Raw genomic sequence first — 18,251 nt, forward strand, 5'->3', positions numbered from 1 at the left:
ACAATAATAAGGTGAAAATTTTGTGTAACAATTAGTTATTTTAAATATTCAATAATTTACTTAAAACATTTTGTATGACTTCAAATATTCATTAATTTTTTTAAAAATAAATAGTTACAGTAAAACTTTAACAGTTGAACAACAGATTTTGAATAGTAAAAATCTAATCCGTAATTAAAAATCGCATTGAGAGATTTTCTTTACTCATGAACCTTTAAGCCAAGTAAAAATAATCATTACAAGTCACATGAGCACACCACATAAGGATTTCTTTCTCCAATGATCTACTTTGTTTATAAAGTAATTATAAATTTCTTGAACATGAGGAGCCTGTGTAATGGCGAAAAAGATAATATTATAATATGCTTTCTTGTTATTTGTCAATATACATTATGTTAACAACTGTGGTTCATAAATGAGTAATATTTCCACCATTGTTGACACTATTACAAGGGAAACGTGACTTTTCGAGATTCATCATTTGAGTAACAAACATATAATTTGTTCATATTATTAAATATCAAATATTTTAAATAAATATGAAAAAATTAAATATTCTTTTATTCTCATATTTTTTCTAACAAATCTTGCATCATATTATCTCATATTTGTAATGTCCGTCCTATTAGGCATATATCTATCAAATTCTTTGATTCTGAGAAAACAAATTTATTTAATTTTGTTTTAGTTTTATCTTTTATGAACTTGTATGCCATGTTTTTTATTCTATAAACCGTGGAGATTCTTCTCAATTGTAAACACAACATTGACTCAAGACACAAGAATTAATCAACCTAAAGTAAACATATTTATGATTTATTGAGACAAATGCATATAATTAAAGGGGACGAGATATTTTTTGTGGTTTTAACTTAACTATCTAATAGACGAATGAGAACAAACACAAAAAAATTCAAAACTTGAATCAAAAGTGTGATTAAAATACTTTATTAGAAGTTGAGGTATTCTTTTGAATATGACTTAGGAGTGTCTAAATAAAATATTCTGACAAGTTTAAAGGACCGACTATGTGACAATAGAAAGTTGCCCGGACGGTAAGCATCCCTCATTTCCAACCCTGAGGTTGTGAGTTCGAGTCACATGTCCGAACTTCTAGAATTTTTCAAGGCAAGTAGATTTCAACACAGCAACTCAAGATGAGTTTATATTATGCTGTTCTACTTTGGTGTAAAGAGAGTAGAATAGAGAGACAGACTCCTTTCCTTCCAGGTGGACCACAGAATGGCAAAAACTTCCATTGTCACAGTACAACCACAAGTCCACAACCAAGATAATGGATAAATTCAGCATCACACAACAAAAAATTATTAACAGGAGGTCCGTTATATGGTCGGACATATTGACCTGTTGAAACTCAAAAGGAGAAAACACTAAAAAGTGGTAAATGTACTAAAAGTTGCTTTGATTTGCCACATAATGACCTACCATTTTCATCTGTCATGGAACACAACAATCCAGTTCAACCAGTTCAGCACATAGTGATAATACAACATTGTGAAAGTAGAAGCTGCTACTCCACCTACAAGAAAAAATCTTTTAAGAGTTTCATGTTGATCGTCACACAGGACAAACAGGGTAGAGCTATAGCTCGGGTAACCAATCAATGAAGTAGTAGGTAGCTTCCAAGGCTTAAAATTGACTCATCACAAAGAAGAAAGAATCAACACAATAAACTCTGTACAGCTAAAGCTAATCCCGAGAAACTAATGAACTACATTACACATGCAGCCACTAAGCTACAACAACATACCAAGTGAAATCCCACAAGTGGGTATGGGGAGGGTAGAATGTACACAGACCTTACCACTACCTCGTGGAGGTAGAGAGGCTGTTTCCAAAGCTACAACTGTTTATCAAATTGCAAGTTAAGAAAAGCATATAGAAAAGACTCCCCCTTCCCCCATGCGTATATGGATCCTGCTTCCCTTGCTTCATTATCTGTGACTATACCACTAGTATTTACTTTTAAAAACCAATTATAGGATTAAGTAAAATGCATAAACTGGGACAATGATAGAAGATGAAAACAACAAATAAATGAGGCTATCACAATAATAAGCCCCAAGTCCCAACAGATTGAAATAAAAGGGCCTAAGTTCAATGCTTTGTAAATCTGTCTTTAGGATGGATCAAGGGCTTCTAGTATGTTAGAATTGAATCCTTACAAGTTAAGGTCTATCAGTGCTGAAATCTGTCATTTTTGTTTTATACAGAAGGTTTCCTGATAATTGTACTATCTTAACATCAGCTTTGATTCGATCAGTTCAACTCTAATGACTCAACTCAAAACCATAATGATCAGTTAACGGCTTGATTCAAACCTGTGACGTCCGTCTAACCTGCACATCACGTGTTGCGCTCTTACCAACCCCTGTGACATCCGTCTAACCTGCACATCACGTGTTGCACTCTTACCGACCAAAGCCCTGGGGCAACCAAGGCTTTTTTTAAATAAAAAAAAGAAAAGAAAAAAGAAACTGTTTGGATAAGGTGGAGGAAAAGCAATGCTTTTTTTGAGTGAAGTTGCTGAAGAATCAAAAAAACACCTATTACTTCATTGCGAAGTAGCAAGAGAACTGGAATATATTTTCGTCTCCCCCGAATAAAATAGGAATGCCAAAATCTGTGGTAGACTGCTTATTATCTCTTTGGGGCATGACTCCCGTGAAGAAGAAGGCTAAAGAATTCTGAAATGAAACACCCCGCAAATCTTTTCAATAAGAAATTTACCAGAGACTATAGTTTCTAACCCAGCTATAATACACTTAACTTTTCGCTTTAAAATATCAAGTTACCTGAAAGTAGGAGAGCAACTTGTTAAGATAATTAGCTGTTGTTAAGGAATAGGAAACCTTCAGCAAAAACAAGCATGCAGAAGGAAGGAAATTATATTTGCAAAAACACAAATCAAAACATCCAGAATCAGTGATAGAATGGATGCAAACAGAAACTGAAAGAATTACTTATTTTGTAAATCATGCCATCTCTCCCACATGTCTTGCCTTCCTCGTTAAAAACTTGAACTGATAGGTTAAGGAGTTGCAGTGAAGATGTCTCATCCTAAGGACACCAAGTACCACAAATTAACATCTCCCAGTAATCTAATAGGATCTCTAACAAAGGGAACTTGATTTTGATCAAAAGCAAAGGGACACTTGATATCATCAGTTTCCTCCACCTCTCTTTGAAAACATAAAATTTATCAAGAATTGATCAGATCAATGATTTTCTGTGAAAAGGTAAGTTTCACTACTTCCCAAGATATTTAGGAAAGGGGCCTTGTTGGCCACCACTCGCTGATGACGGAACACATCGTCAAGTAAAGGGTCCTCGCCTTAAGACTAGCGCCTACTAAAATAAAGTGGATTATGTGATTAAGTCCAAAAAACGATATAAGGTAGCATTGTCCACGTAGAACCACCCCAAAGCTAGTCATTGTGGTATCTACTACTACAAGTGATAGTAGCTGAAATTGTAATCAGACCAGATTTGTCAACAAAGGGTCTTGGCGCCTTGGCTGCTGCTTAAACAGAACATCCTCTCAGAAGCCCGTGTATAAGACAACTTCATTCTACACTTCATCAAGACAAAATCATGTCTTGTCTTTTCCTCCAGATACCATTTGATCCACGCAAATCCCTGCCTTCCAAATGCAGGAAAACTTGCACGTGACAAATTAACATCCACACATCTTTCATCCAAGTTCCAAAACTCAAATTCACATGGTAAGATACTTTGACAACCTAATCATTATGGTAACTACTGCAGTTTCCGGTGGTTCAAGTTCCCTTTTCCTAATTTGGATGAGTTTATGTTTGCTCCAACTTAAATTAACAATTTTGACACCAAAAGAATGAACTTTAACATGGAATAACAGTAGTATATCTATATATGAACATATAAAAGTCAACTAACTTCTTAAACTAGACTAAAAATAGGTCACATGAATTGTGATGAAACGATCATTAAAAACAAGAAAGAGAAAAAGAGAGGTGATACCAAAATTGAATAGGGAAGGAAACACAATGCATGTGTTAAATGGATAAAAGTGCAAATATTTAATACAGGGAGGGATCCCGAGGTCTGAGTCACCATTTCAAGAACTTTAGGATTCACCAAGAACATTCGAAAACAACCTCTCTACCTCGGAGAGGCACTCTACCCTCCCCAAACCCCACTTTGTGGGATTTCCTTGGGTTTGTTGTTGTTGTAGGCACCAATACGGATATAAGTATGAGTAGGAGTGATGGGCTAGTGCAAATAAATGGTAAGATACATATGACATTTTATTAGAGTGATTGAAAAGTATATTTCTTTTAATTAACAATATCACCACAGATCAGATCTACTATTTTATGTTATTCTAGTGGTGTTCAATAAATCTCTCTCTCTCTCTCTCTCTCTCTCTCTCTCTCTCTCCATTATCTGCATTGAGTCAAATCCAGCACACACACGCCTGTGCACCAGTATCATGTTGTATTGACACCACAAGACGACAATAAAGTGAAATATTAGTGTAACACGGAATATGGTCCTTCACAAAATTTCTGCAACCGGCTGAATGGACAAATTAGAAGGGCAACAAATCAACTTAAAAATCAGTTGTACAGACTAAACAGATGTAAGTCATAATAACCGAAGATAGCTAGATATTTTATATATTCAACAAATTATTAAAATGTTCACATAACTTTAAATATTCACCAACTTACTTAAAGTACATAAACATGACTTTGAATAACAAAGTTCACATGATAATCACTAGCCATGACTTAAAAAGTAAAAACGAACTGTTACAATGAAAATTTTGACTTTTGAACAGAGGAAACATAAACTGATCCAGTAGATTTGTGACTACTTTTGAAAAGAAGAAACATAACCTGATATGGCAGATTTGTGTGTACGCAACTAACTCCTTTTGCGTCATGAGAACTTGAACACTAGTAAAAAAAACCTCTACATTTCAATGAACCACATAAACACTTCTTTCTCCTATGATCTGCTTTGTCCATACCATAGTCAAAGGTCAACTCTTGCATGGGAGGAATGTGTCTAATGGCAAAAAAGGCGATATGATAATATACTTCATTGTTACTTTCTCGAACAACAAGCTGCCAATATACATTAGGTGAACAACTATGGTTCATAAAACGAGCAATATTTCCACCATTTTTGGCATTTATTACAAGGGGAAAAGGAACTTTACGAGACTCATCATTATAATCATGCACGGCTTGTAGTGGCTCATATATACGGGTTGCATCAAAAATATAATTGTCATCCCTGTCATTACCAACATCACTGACCTCTCCAGCATATTCACAAATAAAACCACCTCCTCGTATAGGATCCCAAGACCTGAGCCCCCAACCTCTATTTTTTGTTTTGAAGACCTCCATACGAACTTTAGGACCTCCTTGAGACATGCGATTTCGGCAGTTAGGAGGGCACGAACAAGCTGAACCACACTCATATATCAAGGTTTTGTAACTCATAAGAACCCCCAGTGAACTATAAGGCAGAAACCCTTCATTCCTCTGAATACAAGGGCAATTGGAGTCATCTGGTTGGCACCCGCCGAGGCACTGACAACCCAAAGAGGTTCTAGGCGTCAAGAAAGGTTTTGAGTACTTCAGACTAGGAATATATGTGAAATAGGCAGGTCCTTTCTCATCGTCTACATCATTTACAAGACAAACTGGCTGACTCTCTGCACCAGATGTAAGGTCTGGTAGGATGACTCCAACACGTGACACCACACCATTCCTCCATTGCTGAATTGACTTCCATACTTTAAATGCTTCAGGCTGCCCAGGTACTCTCAATAATTTGTACTTGAAGACATTGCAGCCCGACTTGGCTTTCTCTTCCCATGATCCCTGAATCTTATAAAGTCCGTCAAAAATATAGATCTTTCCAGTTGGACTTGCAACATCCTTAACACCCCTAATTACTCTTACCTCATTGGCACGATGCATACTCTTTTCCAAAGCAAGATTTCCCTTCTCAAGTTTCTGATCAAACATTTGCCCATCCTTCCTCTGGACTCCACCTTGGCCAGTGTAAATCAACAAATCTCCATCACCTCCATCATCATCATATCCTCCAGAAGACACTATGCTAACGGCAAGAGGTTCTTCATCTTTTGTTAGTTTGACACTCATATAATCAATGCCAGACATAGTTGGTGCATGCAAGCCCACTAGGCATAGTTCCATCCTGAAGAAGAAAATGTCACCAATTTCAATCCCAGGTACATTTCCAATCCTCTTTGTTTGGTTTGTACGAATTCCCTTAGTCATCATCATCTTAGAAGCTTTTAAGTCTGGCCTTCTACCAGAACCTGCACCATACCTCGGTTCGTCAATTTGGGTCATCCTTCTCCTGAACAAGTCAAAAACTAGTAGTATCCTCCTCACTTCCTCTTTGTCACCATCAGCTTTCTTGGCATGATCCAAGTCAACAAGTTTGAAAGACATTAGCAGTTGATTTAACAGAGGCTCCACATTCACTTCCACAACATTACCCTGCTGAACTTTTCTAGGCTTTTTGGGTCCTCCCTTTTTCCTTCCAGCACTAGAGTCTTCTACATTATTAACATGCACACTATTTCCATTTGCAGTTGCATTTCCGAATGAATTTACAGGAATTGGAGATATAGGTTGCCCAAAACCAAAGGTCCCCTGATTCGGCACCCGATTTGGAGCTTGTTGACTACTTTCACCCATCCTTCCCGGCTCATTCGGAGCCATAAAAGGGAAAATTGGAGTAACCCCATCAGGGAACGGACCAGTGGGAGTAATACACACAAAAGGTGAGGGTTGTGGAGTTGTAATAGATGACATTTCATTTGCGGATGGAAATACAGGGGAAAAACATCTCAAAGGCTTCACATCTAAAACCCTAGTCTTATCAATTGTAGACTCACTTGGATCAGAACCAAAACCTTGTTCCATTATCAATCGAATTCAACGATCAAACAAAATCAAAATCAAAATCAACTTCAATCCGTCTCTGAAATCCCCTTTTCAATCATTGACCTACCTAAGCAAGTAACAACCTCAGTAAAAGCAATTAAAAATTAGCAGAAAGACCTGATGAATTTCACATGGAAAAACACCTAATTAAAGCAGATGATCCTAAGAAATGAAGTCAGAGATCCAAATTTATATAGTATTTGAGCTAGAAACAAAGTTCACTGGAAAACATAGATGCATAAGAAATTGAAGCAACAAACTCATCATACTTAGAGAAATACCTGAGAAATTAGAGAGAAAGTGTGAGACTGTGAAGGAAAAGGAGAGATTTGGAAAGTAAAAAAAAAAAAAAAGACAAGAAAAGCGAATTTGCGTTGGGGATGAAAAATGCCGTATAGGGCTTTTTAGGGCATTTCAAAAAGTATATACATTCGAGGGGAAGAAATTAGAAAAAAAAAAAAAAAACTTTTAGGTTTATTTGCACATTTGCCCCTATTTAACTGGCAAATGATTTTCTGCCCGAGATATAAGTTTATATTTTGTCATCACAATATCTTATTTTCTCGATTTTAATTTATATGGTATCATTTAACTTGATATAAAGCTTAAGAAAAAAAATAGATTTTTAAAATTTATGGTCTAAAACATTCATTGATCATTTATCTGGTTGTAATTCATTTCATTAAGAATTAAAGATACTGTTTATAAAAAATAAAATCATTTTAAAAAGAATAAAAAGTAAAATTTTAAAGTCAAACCTTTTCGATGATTAAAAGATGACATTCTTTATGAGGCAAAATAAAAAAAATGTGTGTCACATTTAATTACATCAATTACATGATGTGATTACACCAATTCCTTACTATCCCTTGAGAATTGAAGAGTGTAATTACTCCTTTTCAATTACACATAATTTCTCTCTTACCAAGTAATTACTTGATCTATCAAACATGCCAAAAAATATAATTACATTCAATTACATCAAATTATAATTACACTGTAACCTTCCAAATATGCTCTAAATGTATAATATTCTCACCTTTTCATTTTGCATGGCCTTATAGAAAACAATAATTTAATTTGTACTTTGCCTTTATCTGAAGGGATGGATAAAAGTGAATTATTAGCACACAGACTTGAAAAAGTGAGTTAATAAATGAAAAGGACATGGACACTTCTCATATGACGATGTACTTGCCTACTTGGTGCAAGTGAGTGAGTATTAGACCGCATAGTAGTAATAAATAAAAAATATTTTTTAATTTTATATAATAATTAAAAAATTATTAATACATTGAAAGACCTTATTATTTTGCTCTTTGTTTATATCGATGCAATATATATAGAGTATAGAAATAATCAGTATTGAAAATTGTTTACATTCAAAATGTTATATTAATTGTAAAAGTAAAATAGAAAAAATTTAATTAATTTTATTTTGATTTAGTAAGTGATTAAGTAATATGGACAAACATTTTTAGTAAGATGTTCATTTAATATGAAACGGAGTGAGTATCATTTTCACTTTAAAAATAAATAAAAAAATTTAATTTTTTTTAATAAAATATGGTCAAACGTCTTAAAATAATGTTTAGCCATAAAAATTCAAATATAATTTAAAGTTGTATTTGGTAATTGGAAATTGAAATTATTTTTGGCTTTTTGTGAGTAATTTGAAAATTAAAAAAGGAATGAAAAATACCTTTTTGTTATTTTCAAATCTTTGAAAATTAAAATATTTCAGATTTATGACCAAACATGTTTACTTGAGAAAAAAGTGAAAAATTATGAGAAACTTACAAAAATTTCATTAGTTTATGAGTCAATTACTTAAATGCACTCTAATTTGCAATATTATGAATCTTACCAATTGTTGGTGTGTCCAGATACATGCATCTCAAAATACATCGGGTCTAAATTAGATGTAGTTTGTTTTAGATACATTGTATTTAAATGAATTTGCATATATCTAGGATATATAAATAAATCTCGTTCGTCTCCCTCGATCTCTCTCGCCACTCTTATATGTATTTGGTATCCTAAATACATGCGAATCACACCAGATGCATACAAATACGTGTATCTAGTGTAATTCGCATTATCTGGGATACATGTCTATCTCTTTCGCCTCTCTTTCTATTTTTAGTGTATGTGATAACAAAAAAACATATATCTAGATATATATGATTAAAAAAAACTCTTAATTAGTAGTAAGATCCATAATTATTTAAAATATAAATAAAATTGATATATGATATGGAGGTCCGTCTAATAAGGTAACTTCTTCAAAAATTATTGTATAATTTTTAGGAATCACATAGTATAAGGAGCAAATTACATTTTATCCTTATCCTTTACCAATTTACAGAAATTCCTTCAAATTTGTCCTATCCGGATACATAACGATCACCCGTATACATAAATATTGATATATAAAAGAACTTGTATGTTGAGCTTAAAAAGAAAATAAAAGGTAAAATTAAATGTCAGTTCCACAAATCATGGAAAACAAATTGATATCAATATTTCTCAAAATTTTAGGAACTTCAAATTTTAAATTTTCTTCTCCCCAATCTATCCCAAATTGTAACATATATTTTTTTTTCTTCTTCTTCATCATCCATTTTTTTCTTTCTAGTCATCAATTATCAAATTTTTTAAAGATTTTTTTAAAGATTTTTCATCTACAGATTTCTGATACATATGGATGATACTCTATCTTTTAGTATTATGATTACCCAATTAGTTGAAAAAGGATGCATCTTCGACTTAAAAAATCGACTGCAAAAAGAAGGGGAAAAGGTCGAGTTGTTGGTGGCTCCGATAAGGACTTTGAGTCAAGATCCATGGATGGTGTCACTATTAAAAGTGAAAAAAAGTTACGGGAGTTGATACAGAGTAAAGAAGAAAGTATAGAACGATTTCGGCATCACTTTTTTTTCTTTTAACAAATTAGATTTTTGATTATTTTTTTCAATTTTTTGTTGTTCATATTTTTGTGATACATATGGGTTTAGATTTTTAATATATCTAATAGTTTTTATTTCTGTATAATGCCTTTGTTTCAATATTATGATACATTATATTTTTATCATACACAATGTATGTGTTCAAATATTAATTTTGATATATAACCTTAATCTATTAAAACACAAATTAGTATGTATCATGTTCATAGTTATACATTTGATACATAACTATTAAAAATTTTATTATTTTTTACTACAAGATATATACACCCAAACTTATTCAACTAGAAGGTTATATATCTGTAAACATTATCAAATATAATTGTTGATATATAAACACTAATATTTTTATAACAATATCAATTTGTATCATATTCATAGTTATATATATGACACAATAATGATAGAGCAGTTGGTTGATTATATTTTTTTGACTTTTTGTTGTTAATATTTTTCTGATACATATGTATTCTGGACAACAACAACAACAACAACCCAGTGAAATCCCACAACATGGGGTCTGGACATGATATATAAATTTGAATTTATAATAAATGTATCTGATACGTAGCGACTACCAAATGGTAATGTATCTATCTAATGTAACATTTTATGTGCAACAATTTCCTATTTAGTGTATCTAGTAGAAATACAATACTTAATAATTCAAACAAGATACATAAAAAGTAACATATCATGATAAATCTATCCACATCGAAAACACAATTCAAATGTAATATATCATAATGTTGAAACGAATGCATTATACATTAATTTAAAAAACAAAAACAACAAGATACATTAAAAATGTGAACCTATATGTATCACAAAAAGACGAGCTAAAAAATTGACTTTCATCCATATGTATCAGCAAATTTTTAAGATGAAAAAACTAAAAAAAAATTAATAAAAAAACTAAAGTGATGGAAAGGAATCTATCTCTTGAATAATTTGAAATCATTAATTAGAAAGAGAAAAGATTTGAAATTTAAAAATAAACTAATGAATGTAACTTTGGAGAGATTTATGGTATGAAAAAAAGAAGGAAAATCATGGGTATGTGTTACACTCAGTAAAATTATCAAAATACCCCTAGACGAAAGAACGCTCGCACAATGTATCATCCTTAAATTTTTCGGCCAATTCGAGGCCGTAATATCGATCAGGGGAATTTTTTTTGTCAAAAGTGGTCTCGATTGAATTTTAGGCCAACCGGATCAAACGATAATTTTTTGGGCCAAAATTTGCAATTCCTGCGTACCTGCCCCACCATAGTTCATTTTATCCCTTATTCATAAAACATATTTGTTAAATGCGATTTACGTTTTTCTTCATAAAACGTATTCGTGGAATACGATTTATGTGTATTTTTTGTACGCTTTTCAATTTTAGTGAGGGGCATTCTGATCTTTTCACCACCCCTCCTATACTTAGCCCATGACTGATGTAGGCCTTTTTCGACCTTATAAGGGTTTCTAGACCCCCATTCCTTATGTTGCACCTCTTTTTCTCTTCGGATTTTTCAATTTAAGTGACGATATTGAAAACAAATTATTTTTATGTTTTATTTCAGAGTCGTCACTTGAAATTGAGTTATGGTGCTCCAAGTCACCTTATTTAATCCCTAATCAAAAGAAATTGACTCTTTAATTTGATCTGTGAAAATAGAAAATCGGGTAAGAAATTCTATTGACCGAGGGGAAGGTATGAGGCATCCCTCGAGTCCCGTTGTTCTAGTACAGTCGCTTTTATTAAGTTATACTCAAACTTAAATTATTTTTTGAATATATTATTGCGTCACCGCATTCTTCTCTTTTGAAATATTGAAAAAAAAAACTTACACCAAAATGTGACCTCTTTTTTTTAGAATAAACTTACTAAAATGGGAGGGGGGGGAATCAAAATATCCAATTTAGATATAAAAGAAATATTTAATCACTAAATGGTGTAAAAATTTCGATTCGGTCAAAAATTACGTGTCTACACCTTAAACTTTTAACGCATTCAAACAAAAGAAATTAGGGCTAAGGAGAGGAGAAATGGCTAGGGTTCAAGGATTTCAAGCCAGAATCTTGTCAGTTTGATTGTTTGTCTTCATCCCAGGTATGTAAGGCTAACCACAATGTGGATTGAGTTCGTCCACATGCCCTATATCTTCATTGATTCGAGTTGAGTTGAGTTTTCAAGGTTCCATGAATTGAGTTCTTGAGTTATTTATAATTCCTATTGTGTTCTTGTATATATATTACAATATTCCTTGATGAGTTTCTTGAATTGAGTTTTATTGAGAGTATAGATTCATGTTTGCATTTACATGAACCCTAATTGGAAATTTTATTTTTATTTTATGCATTGGTGGAGTTTTTAAAGAATGATTTGGGAATATTTTTGCATTAATTATTTTATGCACTATTTTGAGTTTAAAAAATGACTATTTTCGTCTTTGATTGCGAAAGAGTTTGAGCATGAGTTGAGTTTAAGAAGTCTCTTAATTATTATTTTGAGCATGAGTTTGAGAAATCCTTAATTATTATCTTGAGCGTGAGTATTTTTAAGTATAAACGAGTTGAACATTATTACATTAAAGCATCTATTTTGAGATTGAGTTGAGAAATTAAATTATATATTTATTTTAAATGCATTCACTGAGTTGAGATTATGTCTATTTTAAAGAGAAGAGATGAGATGAGTTTTGAGCTAAGTCCAAAAGATACTTACTGATTTGGTTTGATATGAATTGATTGTCTTATGAGCATTGAGTCTAGGGAGGAGTATCGAGTACCGAATTGGGTAAGAATAAGTAATAACTCGAACCCAATAACTATGCCGCCAAACGTAGGAGAGGATTGAACTATTAAAGTAGGATGTTTCCTAAATTATTGCCCTGACATGATATGACTTGATTGGTTATAGATCCATGATTATTGATTCGTTCTTACCCTGAAAAGATAGTGGATGGACATGGCAACAACGTCGGTTTGTTGTACTGTCACTGGCTCATAAGTGATGGTTTTCAGATAAGAGAAGCTCCCATATTGGTCTTAATAGTACTCTGATTTGGATTGGATTGGATTAGATTGGAATGGATTGGATTTGATTGTATATGATTGGTCTTTGTCTAAATCTTATTCTTGTTTTAGACTTAGAATATCTTGATTGAGTTGTTCACCTTCCTGATTGGAAATCGCTGAGTTGATTTGATTCTACCTTGATGCATGTTTCATTCTGCTATTTTACATACTCATACATTCCATGTATTGATGTTCATTTGGGTCTGCATCGTTTCATGATGCAGAGCTAGAATCTAGAGATCATCAACAAGCACATCATTGAATTTCTATTTGCATTCAATTATTTGGTGAGTCCTCCCTGCTTTCGGAGGATACCACATTTATCTTTCAAGCTTTGAGTTTAGTTTTCTTCATTTGATTTAAGGTAGTCATGAACCTGTTATTGGCACCACTAAAATTGTTGATAGAGGCTTCATAGACTAGATTGACTAGTTTCACTCTTACTAGTTGTTGATTAGATAGATGGTTGGCCTTTGGCCTTATTTACTAGTAGTATTCTTAATGAGTTGAGTCTTCCGCTGATAGAATGTGATTGAATGAATGTGTGATTGGACTAAGTGGTTCGCTTGAGGACCAGCAATAGTCTTCGAGTGCTGACCACGTCTACGATATCCTCTCGGGGTGTAATAGTATGGTATTTTGAATTGATGTATCTGAAAAAGGGGATGATGGGAGCAAAAGAAAGGATTTTTGATGTTTTTTAATATGGTAGAAAAAATAAGAAAATATAGTAAAAAAGGGTGTGTAGTTAAATAATTTTTCCAAAATTATTTCCGTGTGGACTCACAAATGAGGAACCCAATTGTGATGGATTGTACTCCTAATTCTGCTCGAAATTTGTTATTGGGCTTAAGGTTAAGAAGTAGGTTGGTTGGTCGGATTTTTAGTTTCGATTTTTGGGTTTGCATATATAAATGGGTAAATTACCCTTTTACACATATTCCCCTAATATATTTACTTTTATTCCCATATACATCAAAAAAATTCCAAATTCCCTCTTTTTCCTTTCTCTCTCTATACCTCACTGATACATCCGCCTCTTCTTTCATCCTTGCCCTAATTTGCTCTAGTTAATTTGTTATTCTTCAACTGCTAATCAATTCCAAGGTTCCAAATAAGGTATATTTCAATCTTCCCTTATATGGAATTTTACTTCATCCTCATTCAATCTGATTTCTCCTAAAATTTATATATTTTGATTTTTTCTGAAAATCTTTGAAAAATTTTCTAAATTTTTATCATTTGCTTTCTTCTGTAAATCTTTCTATTTTTGTTTCTCATACCTTCAATGATACATATGGAATCCGTTCATGGTCTCAAACAGTCCAATAAAAATCAACGAATTCTTGTTTCTCCTGGTTCTGATTCGTCTTGGGAAGGTTACGACGAAGTTAGATCCAAACATCGTAACGATCCAGCAGTGATGAATAAGCTACGTGAGAAATTGAAGTCGAAAGCTACAGTTAAACATGCACCCAAAGAAATAGACAACAAGATTGAAGGGGTTACAACATGCCCTAATCTCCCAAAGGTATGTGTTCAATTAAGTTTTTGTTTTAGAATGAAAATTTTGTGAAGGTTTTAATGATTCTGATACATATCATTTATGTATCAGATACATAATGTCTTTTTAAAAGGAATTTTTTTTGGAGATTTTCTATTTCTGATACATCATGTTTAAGTGTCAGTTTCTGTTGTTTTAATTTTTAATGATTCTGATACATATACATTTATGTATCAGATACATAATGTCTTTTTCAAATGTAATTTTTTGGAGATTTACTATTTCTGATACATCATGTTTAAGTGTCATTTTATGTTGTTTCAAGTTTTAATGAAGCTGATACATATCATTTATGTATCAGATACATAATGTTTTTTCAAATGCAATTATTTGAGATTTACTAATTCTGATACATTATGTTTAAGTCTCAATTTCTGTTATTTCAAGTTTAATGATTCTGATACATCTACATTTATGTATCAGATACATAATGTCTGTTTCAAATGCAATTTTTTGAGAATTACTATTTCTGATACATCATCTTTAAGTCTCAGTATTTGTTATTTCAAGTTTTAATGATTCTGATACATATACATTTATGTATCAGATACATAATATTTTTTCAAATGCAATTTTTTGGAGATTTACCATTTCTGATACTTCATGTGTAAGTGTCATTTTTTGATGTTTCAAGTTTTAATGATTTTGATACTTCTACATTTATGTATCAGAATATAATATATAACTGTTTCTGATACATCTTCTGTATGTATCAGAATCTCATCTCATGGATCAGATATTTTAATGCATATGATACATCGTATTTATGTATAAAGTTCAAATTGTATTTAACCATTTTCATACCAATGCAGGGAATGAAATACGTCATCAAGAAGATCCCGTCCCACCCATTGAGATTCGGAACGGCATATAGGGCTAATTTTCTTGATGATTTTGAATCATCAATAGGTGAAGAAGGTATAAAGTTATTTAGGATGGAATTTCTATTCCAAATACTGGACTACATGCCGAATTCTTCAGTTCAAGATATGCCACACTATTGTGGAATTTTGGTTGTCGAAAGGCCAATGATGGTTATGTTAGCGATACCGAAGATTCTAAAAAATCTAAGAGAGATTTCATATCTTCTAGTCAAGGAGAACCGATGGACGTCGAGTAGTTTTTTTTTTGAATTTTGTATTAGAAGAATGTACAATTACCAGACTTTTAAGTTTTTCTCATGTATGAAACTCTCATATAAGATGAAAGTTTATATATCATATTATCAAGCATCAAACTTGACTGCTTCTTGATTCTGATACATACTATTAATGTATCATATTCTAATGTATAAAACTTGACTGCTTCTGATACATATTGTTAATGTATCATATTCTAATGTATAAAACTTGACTGCTTCTGATACATACTGTTAATGTATCATATTCTAATTTATCAAACTTGATTGTTTCTGATACATACTGTTAATGTATCAGATTCTAATTTATCAAACTTGAATTCTTCTGATATTGTATATGTATCAGCATCTCATGTATCAAGATTTAGTGATTCTGATACATCTTATTTATGTATCAGAATCTCATTTATCAGCTTTAATGAATCTGATTCATCTTGATTATATATCAGATTATCATGTATCAATATTTAATGTTTCTGATACATCTTGTCTATGTATCAACACCTCACGTATCAACCTTTAATGTGTCTGATACATCTTGTTTATGTATTAAAATTCTCATGTATCAAAATATAATGATTCTGATACATCATGTTTATGTATCAGATTCTGATACATCTCATGATTCTGATTGAATTTTTTTTCCGCACTGATGCTCTGTTTTTAGAATTTTCCTTGATCTTCATAACTATTTTGTTCTTAAAAGGATTCTTTACCTTATTTAGCACTTTAATTGATTGAAACAATCAATCATAACTTAAATTACGTTACTATCCATAAATAACTCACAAGCATTAATTATTTTACACCCAAAAACTGATGTATCAGGAAGGTGAGTAATGTATCAGAAATTTGAAAAAAAAAAGGGAAATCGGGTAATTTAAGAAAAATGAGGGATACATTGTAATTGAGCTTTTTCACTATGGGATTTAGGTAAAGTTTACTATATAAATTCAAACTAATTTATAGGTTAGTAAGCTTTATCATAGTATGATGTATACTTATCGGATACATACTTGTTAGTTGTATTTCAATACATGTACTAATATATGGAGTATTGTATAAGCTTCTTTAGAGAATAAAGACAGTTTTTTGTGATAATAATTATGAATAAGCAAGTAAAAGACATTCATTAAAAAGACAGTGAAACTGTTGCGATTTCAAAAAATAAGTTGATTTGTTTTCTAAACCTAAAATGAGGTCTGATGGACAATGAACTTAACTAGAAATCAAATTTCAATAAAAGCCAAAAAAAAGTAATTCTTTTTATCTATCTCTATGTGGACAAAATTATTCAATAAATATACATGTATAAAGATATATGTACTCGATGAATAACATGAGTGTACTGTGTACATAAGGTGCTATAATAATATTGTCATAAACAAGAAACGAAAAAAACTATATATTTTAAAGTTGGTGTTTAGAAAATCTCGAAAGTAATTCATTACTTTTTGAGAGAAAAAGAAGGAATTATGATGAAAGTTCAATCTATGCAAAAACGTAGTTTATGGTGTAAAATGAATTCAATAATACTCACATTGGAATATAAAAAGAATAAGGACTAATGATATTTTCGAATGATTGTTAGCTAATGGATTTGTTCTTTCTTTTGTTTCTATATTCTTGCCTTGTTGGAGATATTCCAAAGTCATCAACACTAACGTGACCTTGACATTATTGCTTTCAGTCTCAATTTATATATATAATTAATTAGACATAAAGTTTTTAAAAAATGAAAGAGTTTCAAAATTTGTCTAAAACATATGTAAATATTTATGTAATTATAAATTATTTTATTAAAGATAAAAAATATATTAAAATTTCAGTTGTTATTAATTATAAAAAGACGATATTCTTTTTTAAAATAGATTAGAAAAAAATGTATCATATAAATTGTGTAAAATTAGGTTTTACGCCTAACTCACACCCCAAAAGTTAGTTCAAAGGAAGGAAGATTGTTCAAGTCTTATAAGGAGGACACCCACCCCATTAATCATCAATGTGGAACTTTTGTCATTCTTAAACACCCACATTACTTTTCGTGCTTAACATCTGGTGACAATTATAATTTTGGGGGCCCAACATTGGGTGAGATGAATTCTACTCTAATACCATGTAAAATTAGGTCTTAAGCCTAACTCACCCCCCAAAAGTTAAATAAAAAAAAAGGAGAATTGCCCCGGCCTTACCAAGAATCTACCATCTCATTAATCACTAATGTAAAAATTTTGTCATTCTTCAACGATCTTTTCGAGTAAAAAGAAAAGTTAGGATGAGAATTATAGCAAAGGACTTGGACTTGCAAACAATTTTGATCTATGCAATGTTTGGCTAGTTGACTTAATCTGCCGGTCGTGCTCGTTCACCATAATACTAACAAAGTAAATGGTGCAAATTTGACCCTTCAGAACCTTCAAGGGCCAATTTGCCAACAACTTTATTATTTAACTAAAGGAGAATAATTAAAAACACCCTAGATTCGATGTGAATTATTAATTTTATTTCTAA

At 31.8% G+C, this 18,251-nt stretch overlaps 2 protein-coding genes across 2 annotated transcripts; one reads left to right on the forward strand and one right to left on the reverse strand.

Annotated features, from left to right (window-relative positions):
- Positions 1-4,653: 4,653 nt before the first annotated feature.
- LOC129883009 (histone-lysine N-methyltransferase, H3 lysine-9 specific SUVH1-like) lies at positions 4,654-7,374 on the reverse strand. Its single transcript, XM_055957546.1, has 2 exons — positions 7,280-7,374; positions 4,654-7,065 (listed from the first exon to the last, which is right to left on the reverse strand). The coding sequence occupies exon 2, from the start codon at positions 6,975-6,977 to the stop codon at positions 4,962-4,964; it is 2,016 nt and encodes a 671-aa protein (XP_055813521.1). The 5' UTR covers positions 6,978-7,065; positions 7,280-7,374; the 3' UTR covers positions 4,654-4,961.
- A 6,924-nt stretch (positions 7,375-14,298) lies between these two features.
- On the forward strand, positions 14,299-16,178 carry LOC129883689 (uncharacterized). The gene is made up of 3 exons (XM_055958301.1): positions 14,299-14,569; positions 15,415-15,641; positions 16,139-16,178. Exons 1-3 carry the CDS (start codon positions 14,327-14,329, stop codon positions 16,176-16,178), a joined length of 510 nt encoding a protein of 169 aa, XP_055814276.1. The 5' UTR covers positions 14,299-14,326.
- The last annotated feature ends 2,073 nt before the right edge of the window (positions 16,179-18,251 follow it).

The sequence above is a fragment of the Solanum dulcamara genome, chromosome 3, assembly GCF_947179165.1.
Source record: "Solanum dulcamara chromosome 3, daSolDulc1.2, whole genome shotgun sequence".
Classification (NCBI taxonomy): Eukaryota; Viridiplantae; Streptophyta; class Magnoliopsida; order Solanales; family Solanaceae; genus Solanum; species Solanum dulcamara.

Coding starts and splice junctions, on each gene's coding strand:
- LOC129883009 (XM_055957546.1), bottom strand. CDS start 6,977: ATGGAACAAGGTTTTGGTTCTGATCCAAGTGAGTCTACAATTGATAAG.
- LOC129883689 (XM_055958301.1), top strand. CDS start 14,327: ATGATACATATGGAATCCGTTCATGGTCTCAAACAGTCCAATAAAAAT. Junction 14,570..15,414: donor CATGCCCTAATCTCCCAAAG/GTATGTGTTCAA, acceptor ATACCAATGCAG/GGAATGAAATACGTCATCAA. Junction 15,642..16,138: donor GAAAGGCCAATGATGGTTAT/GTTAGCGATACC, acceptor TTTATGTATCAG/AATCTCATTTATCAGCTTTA.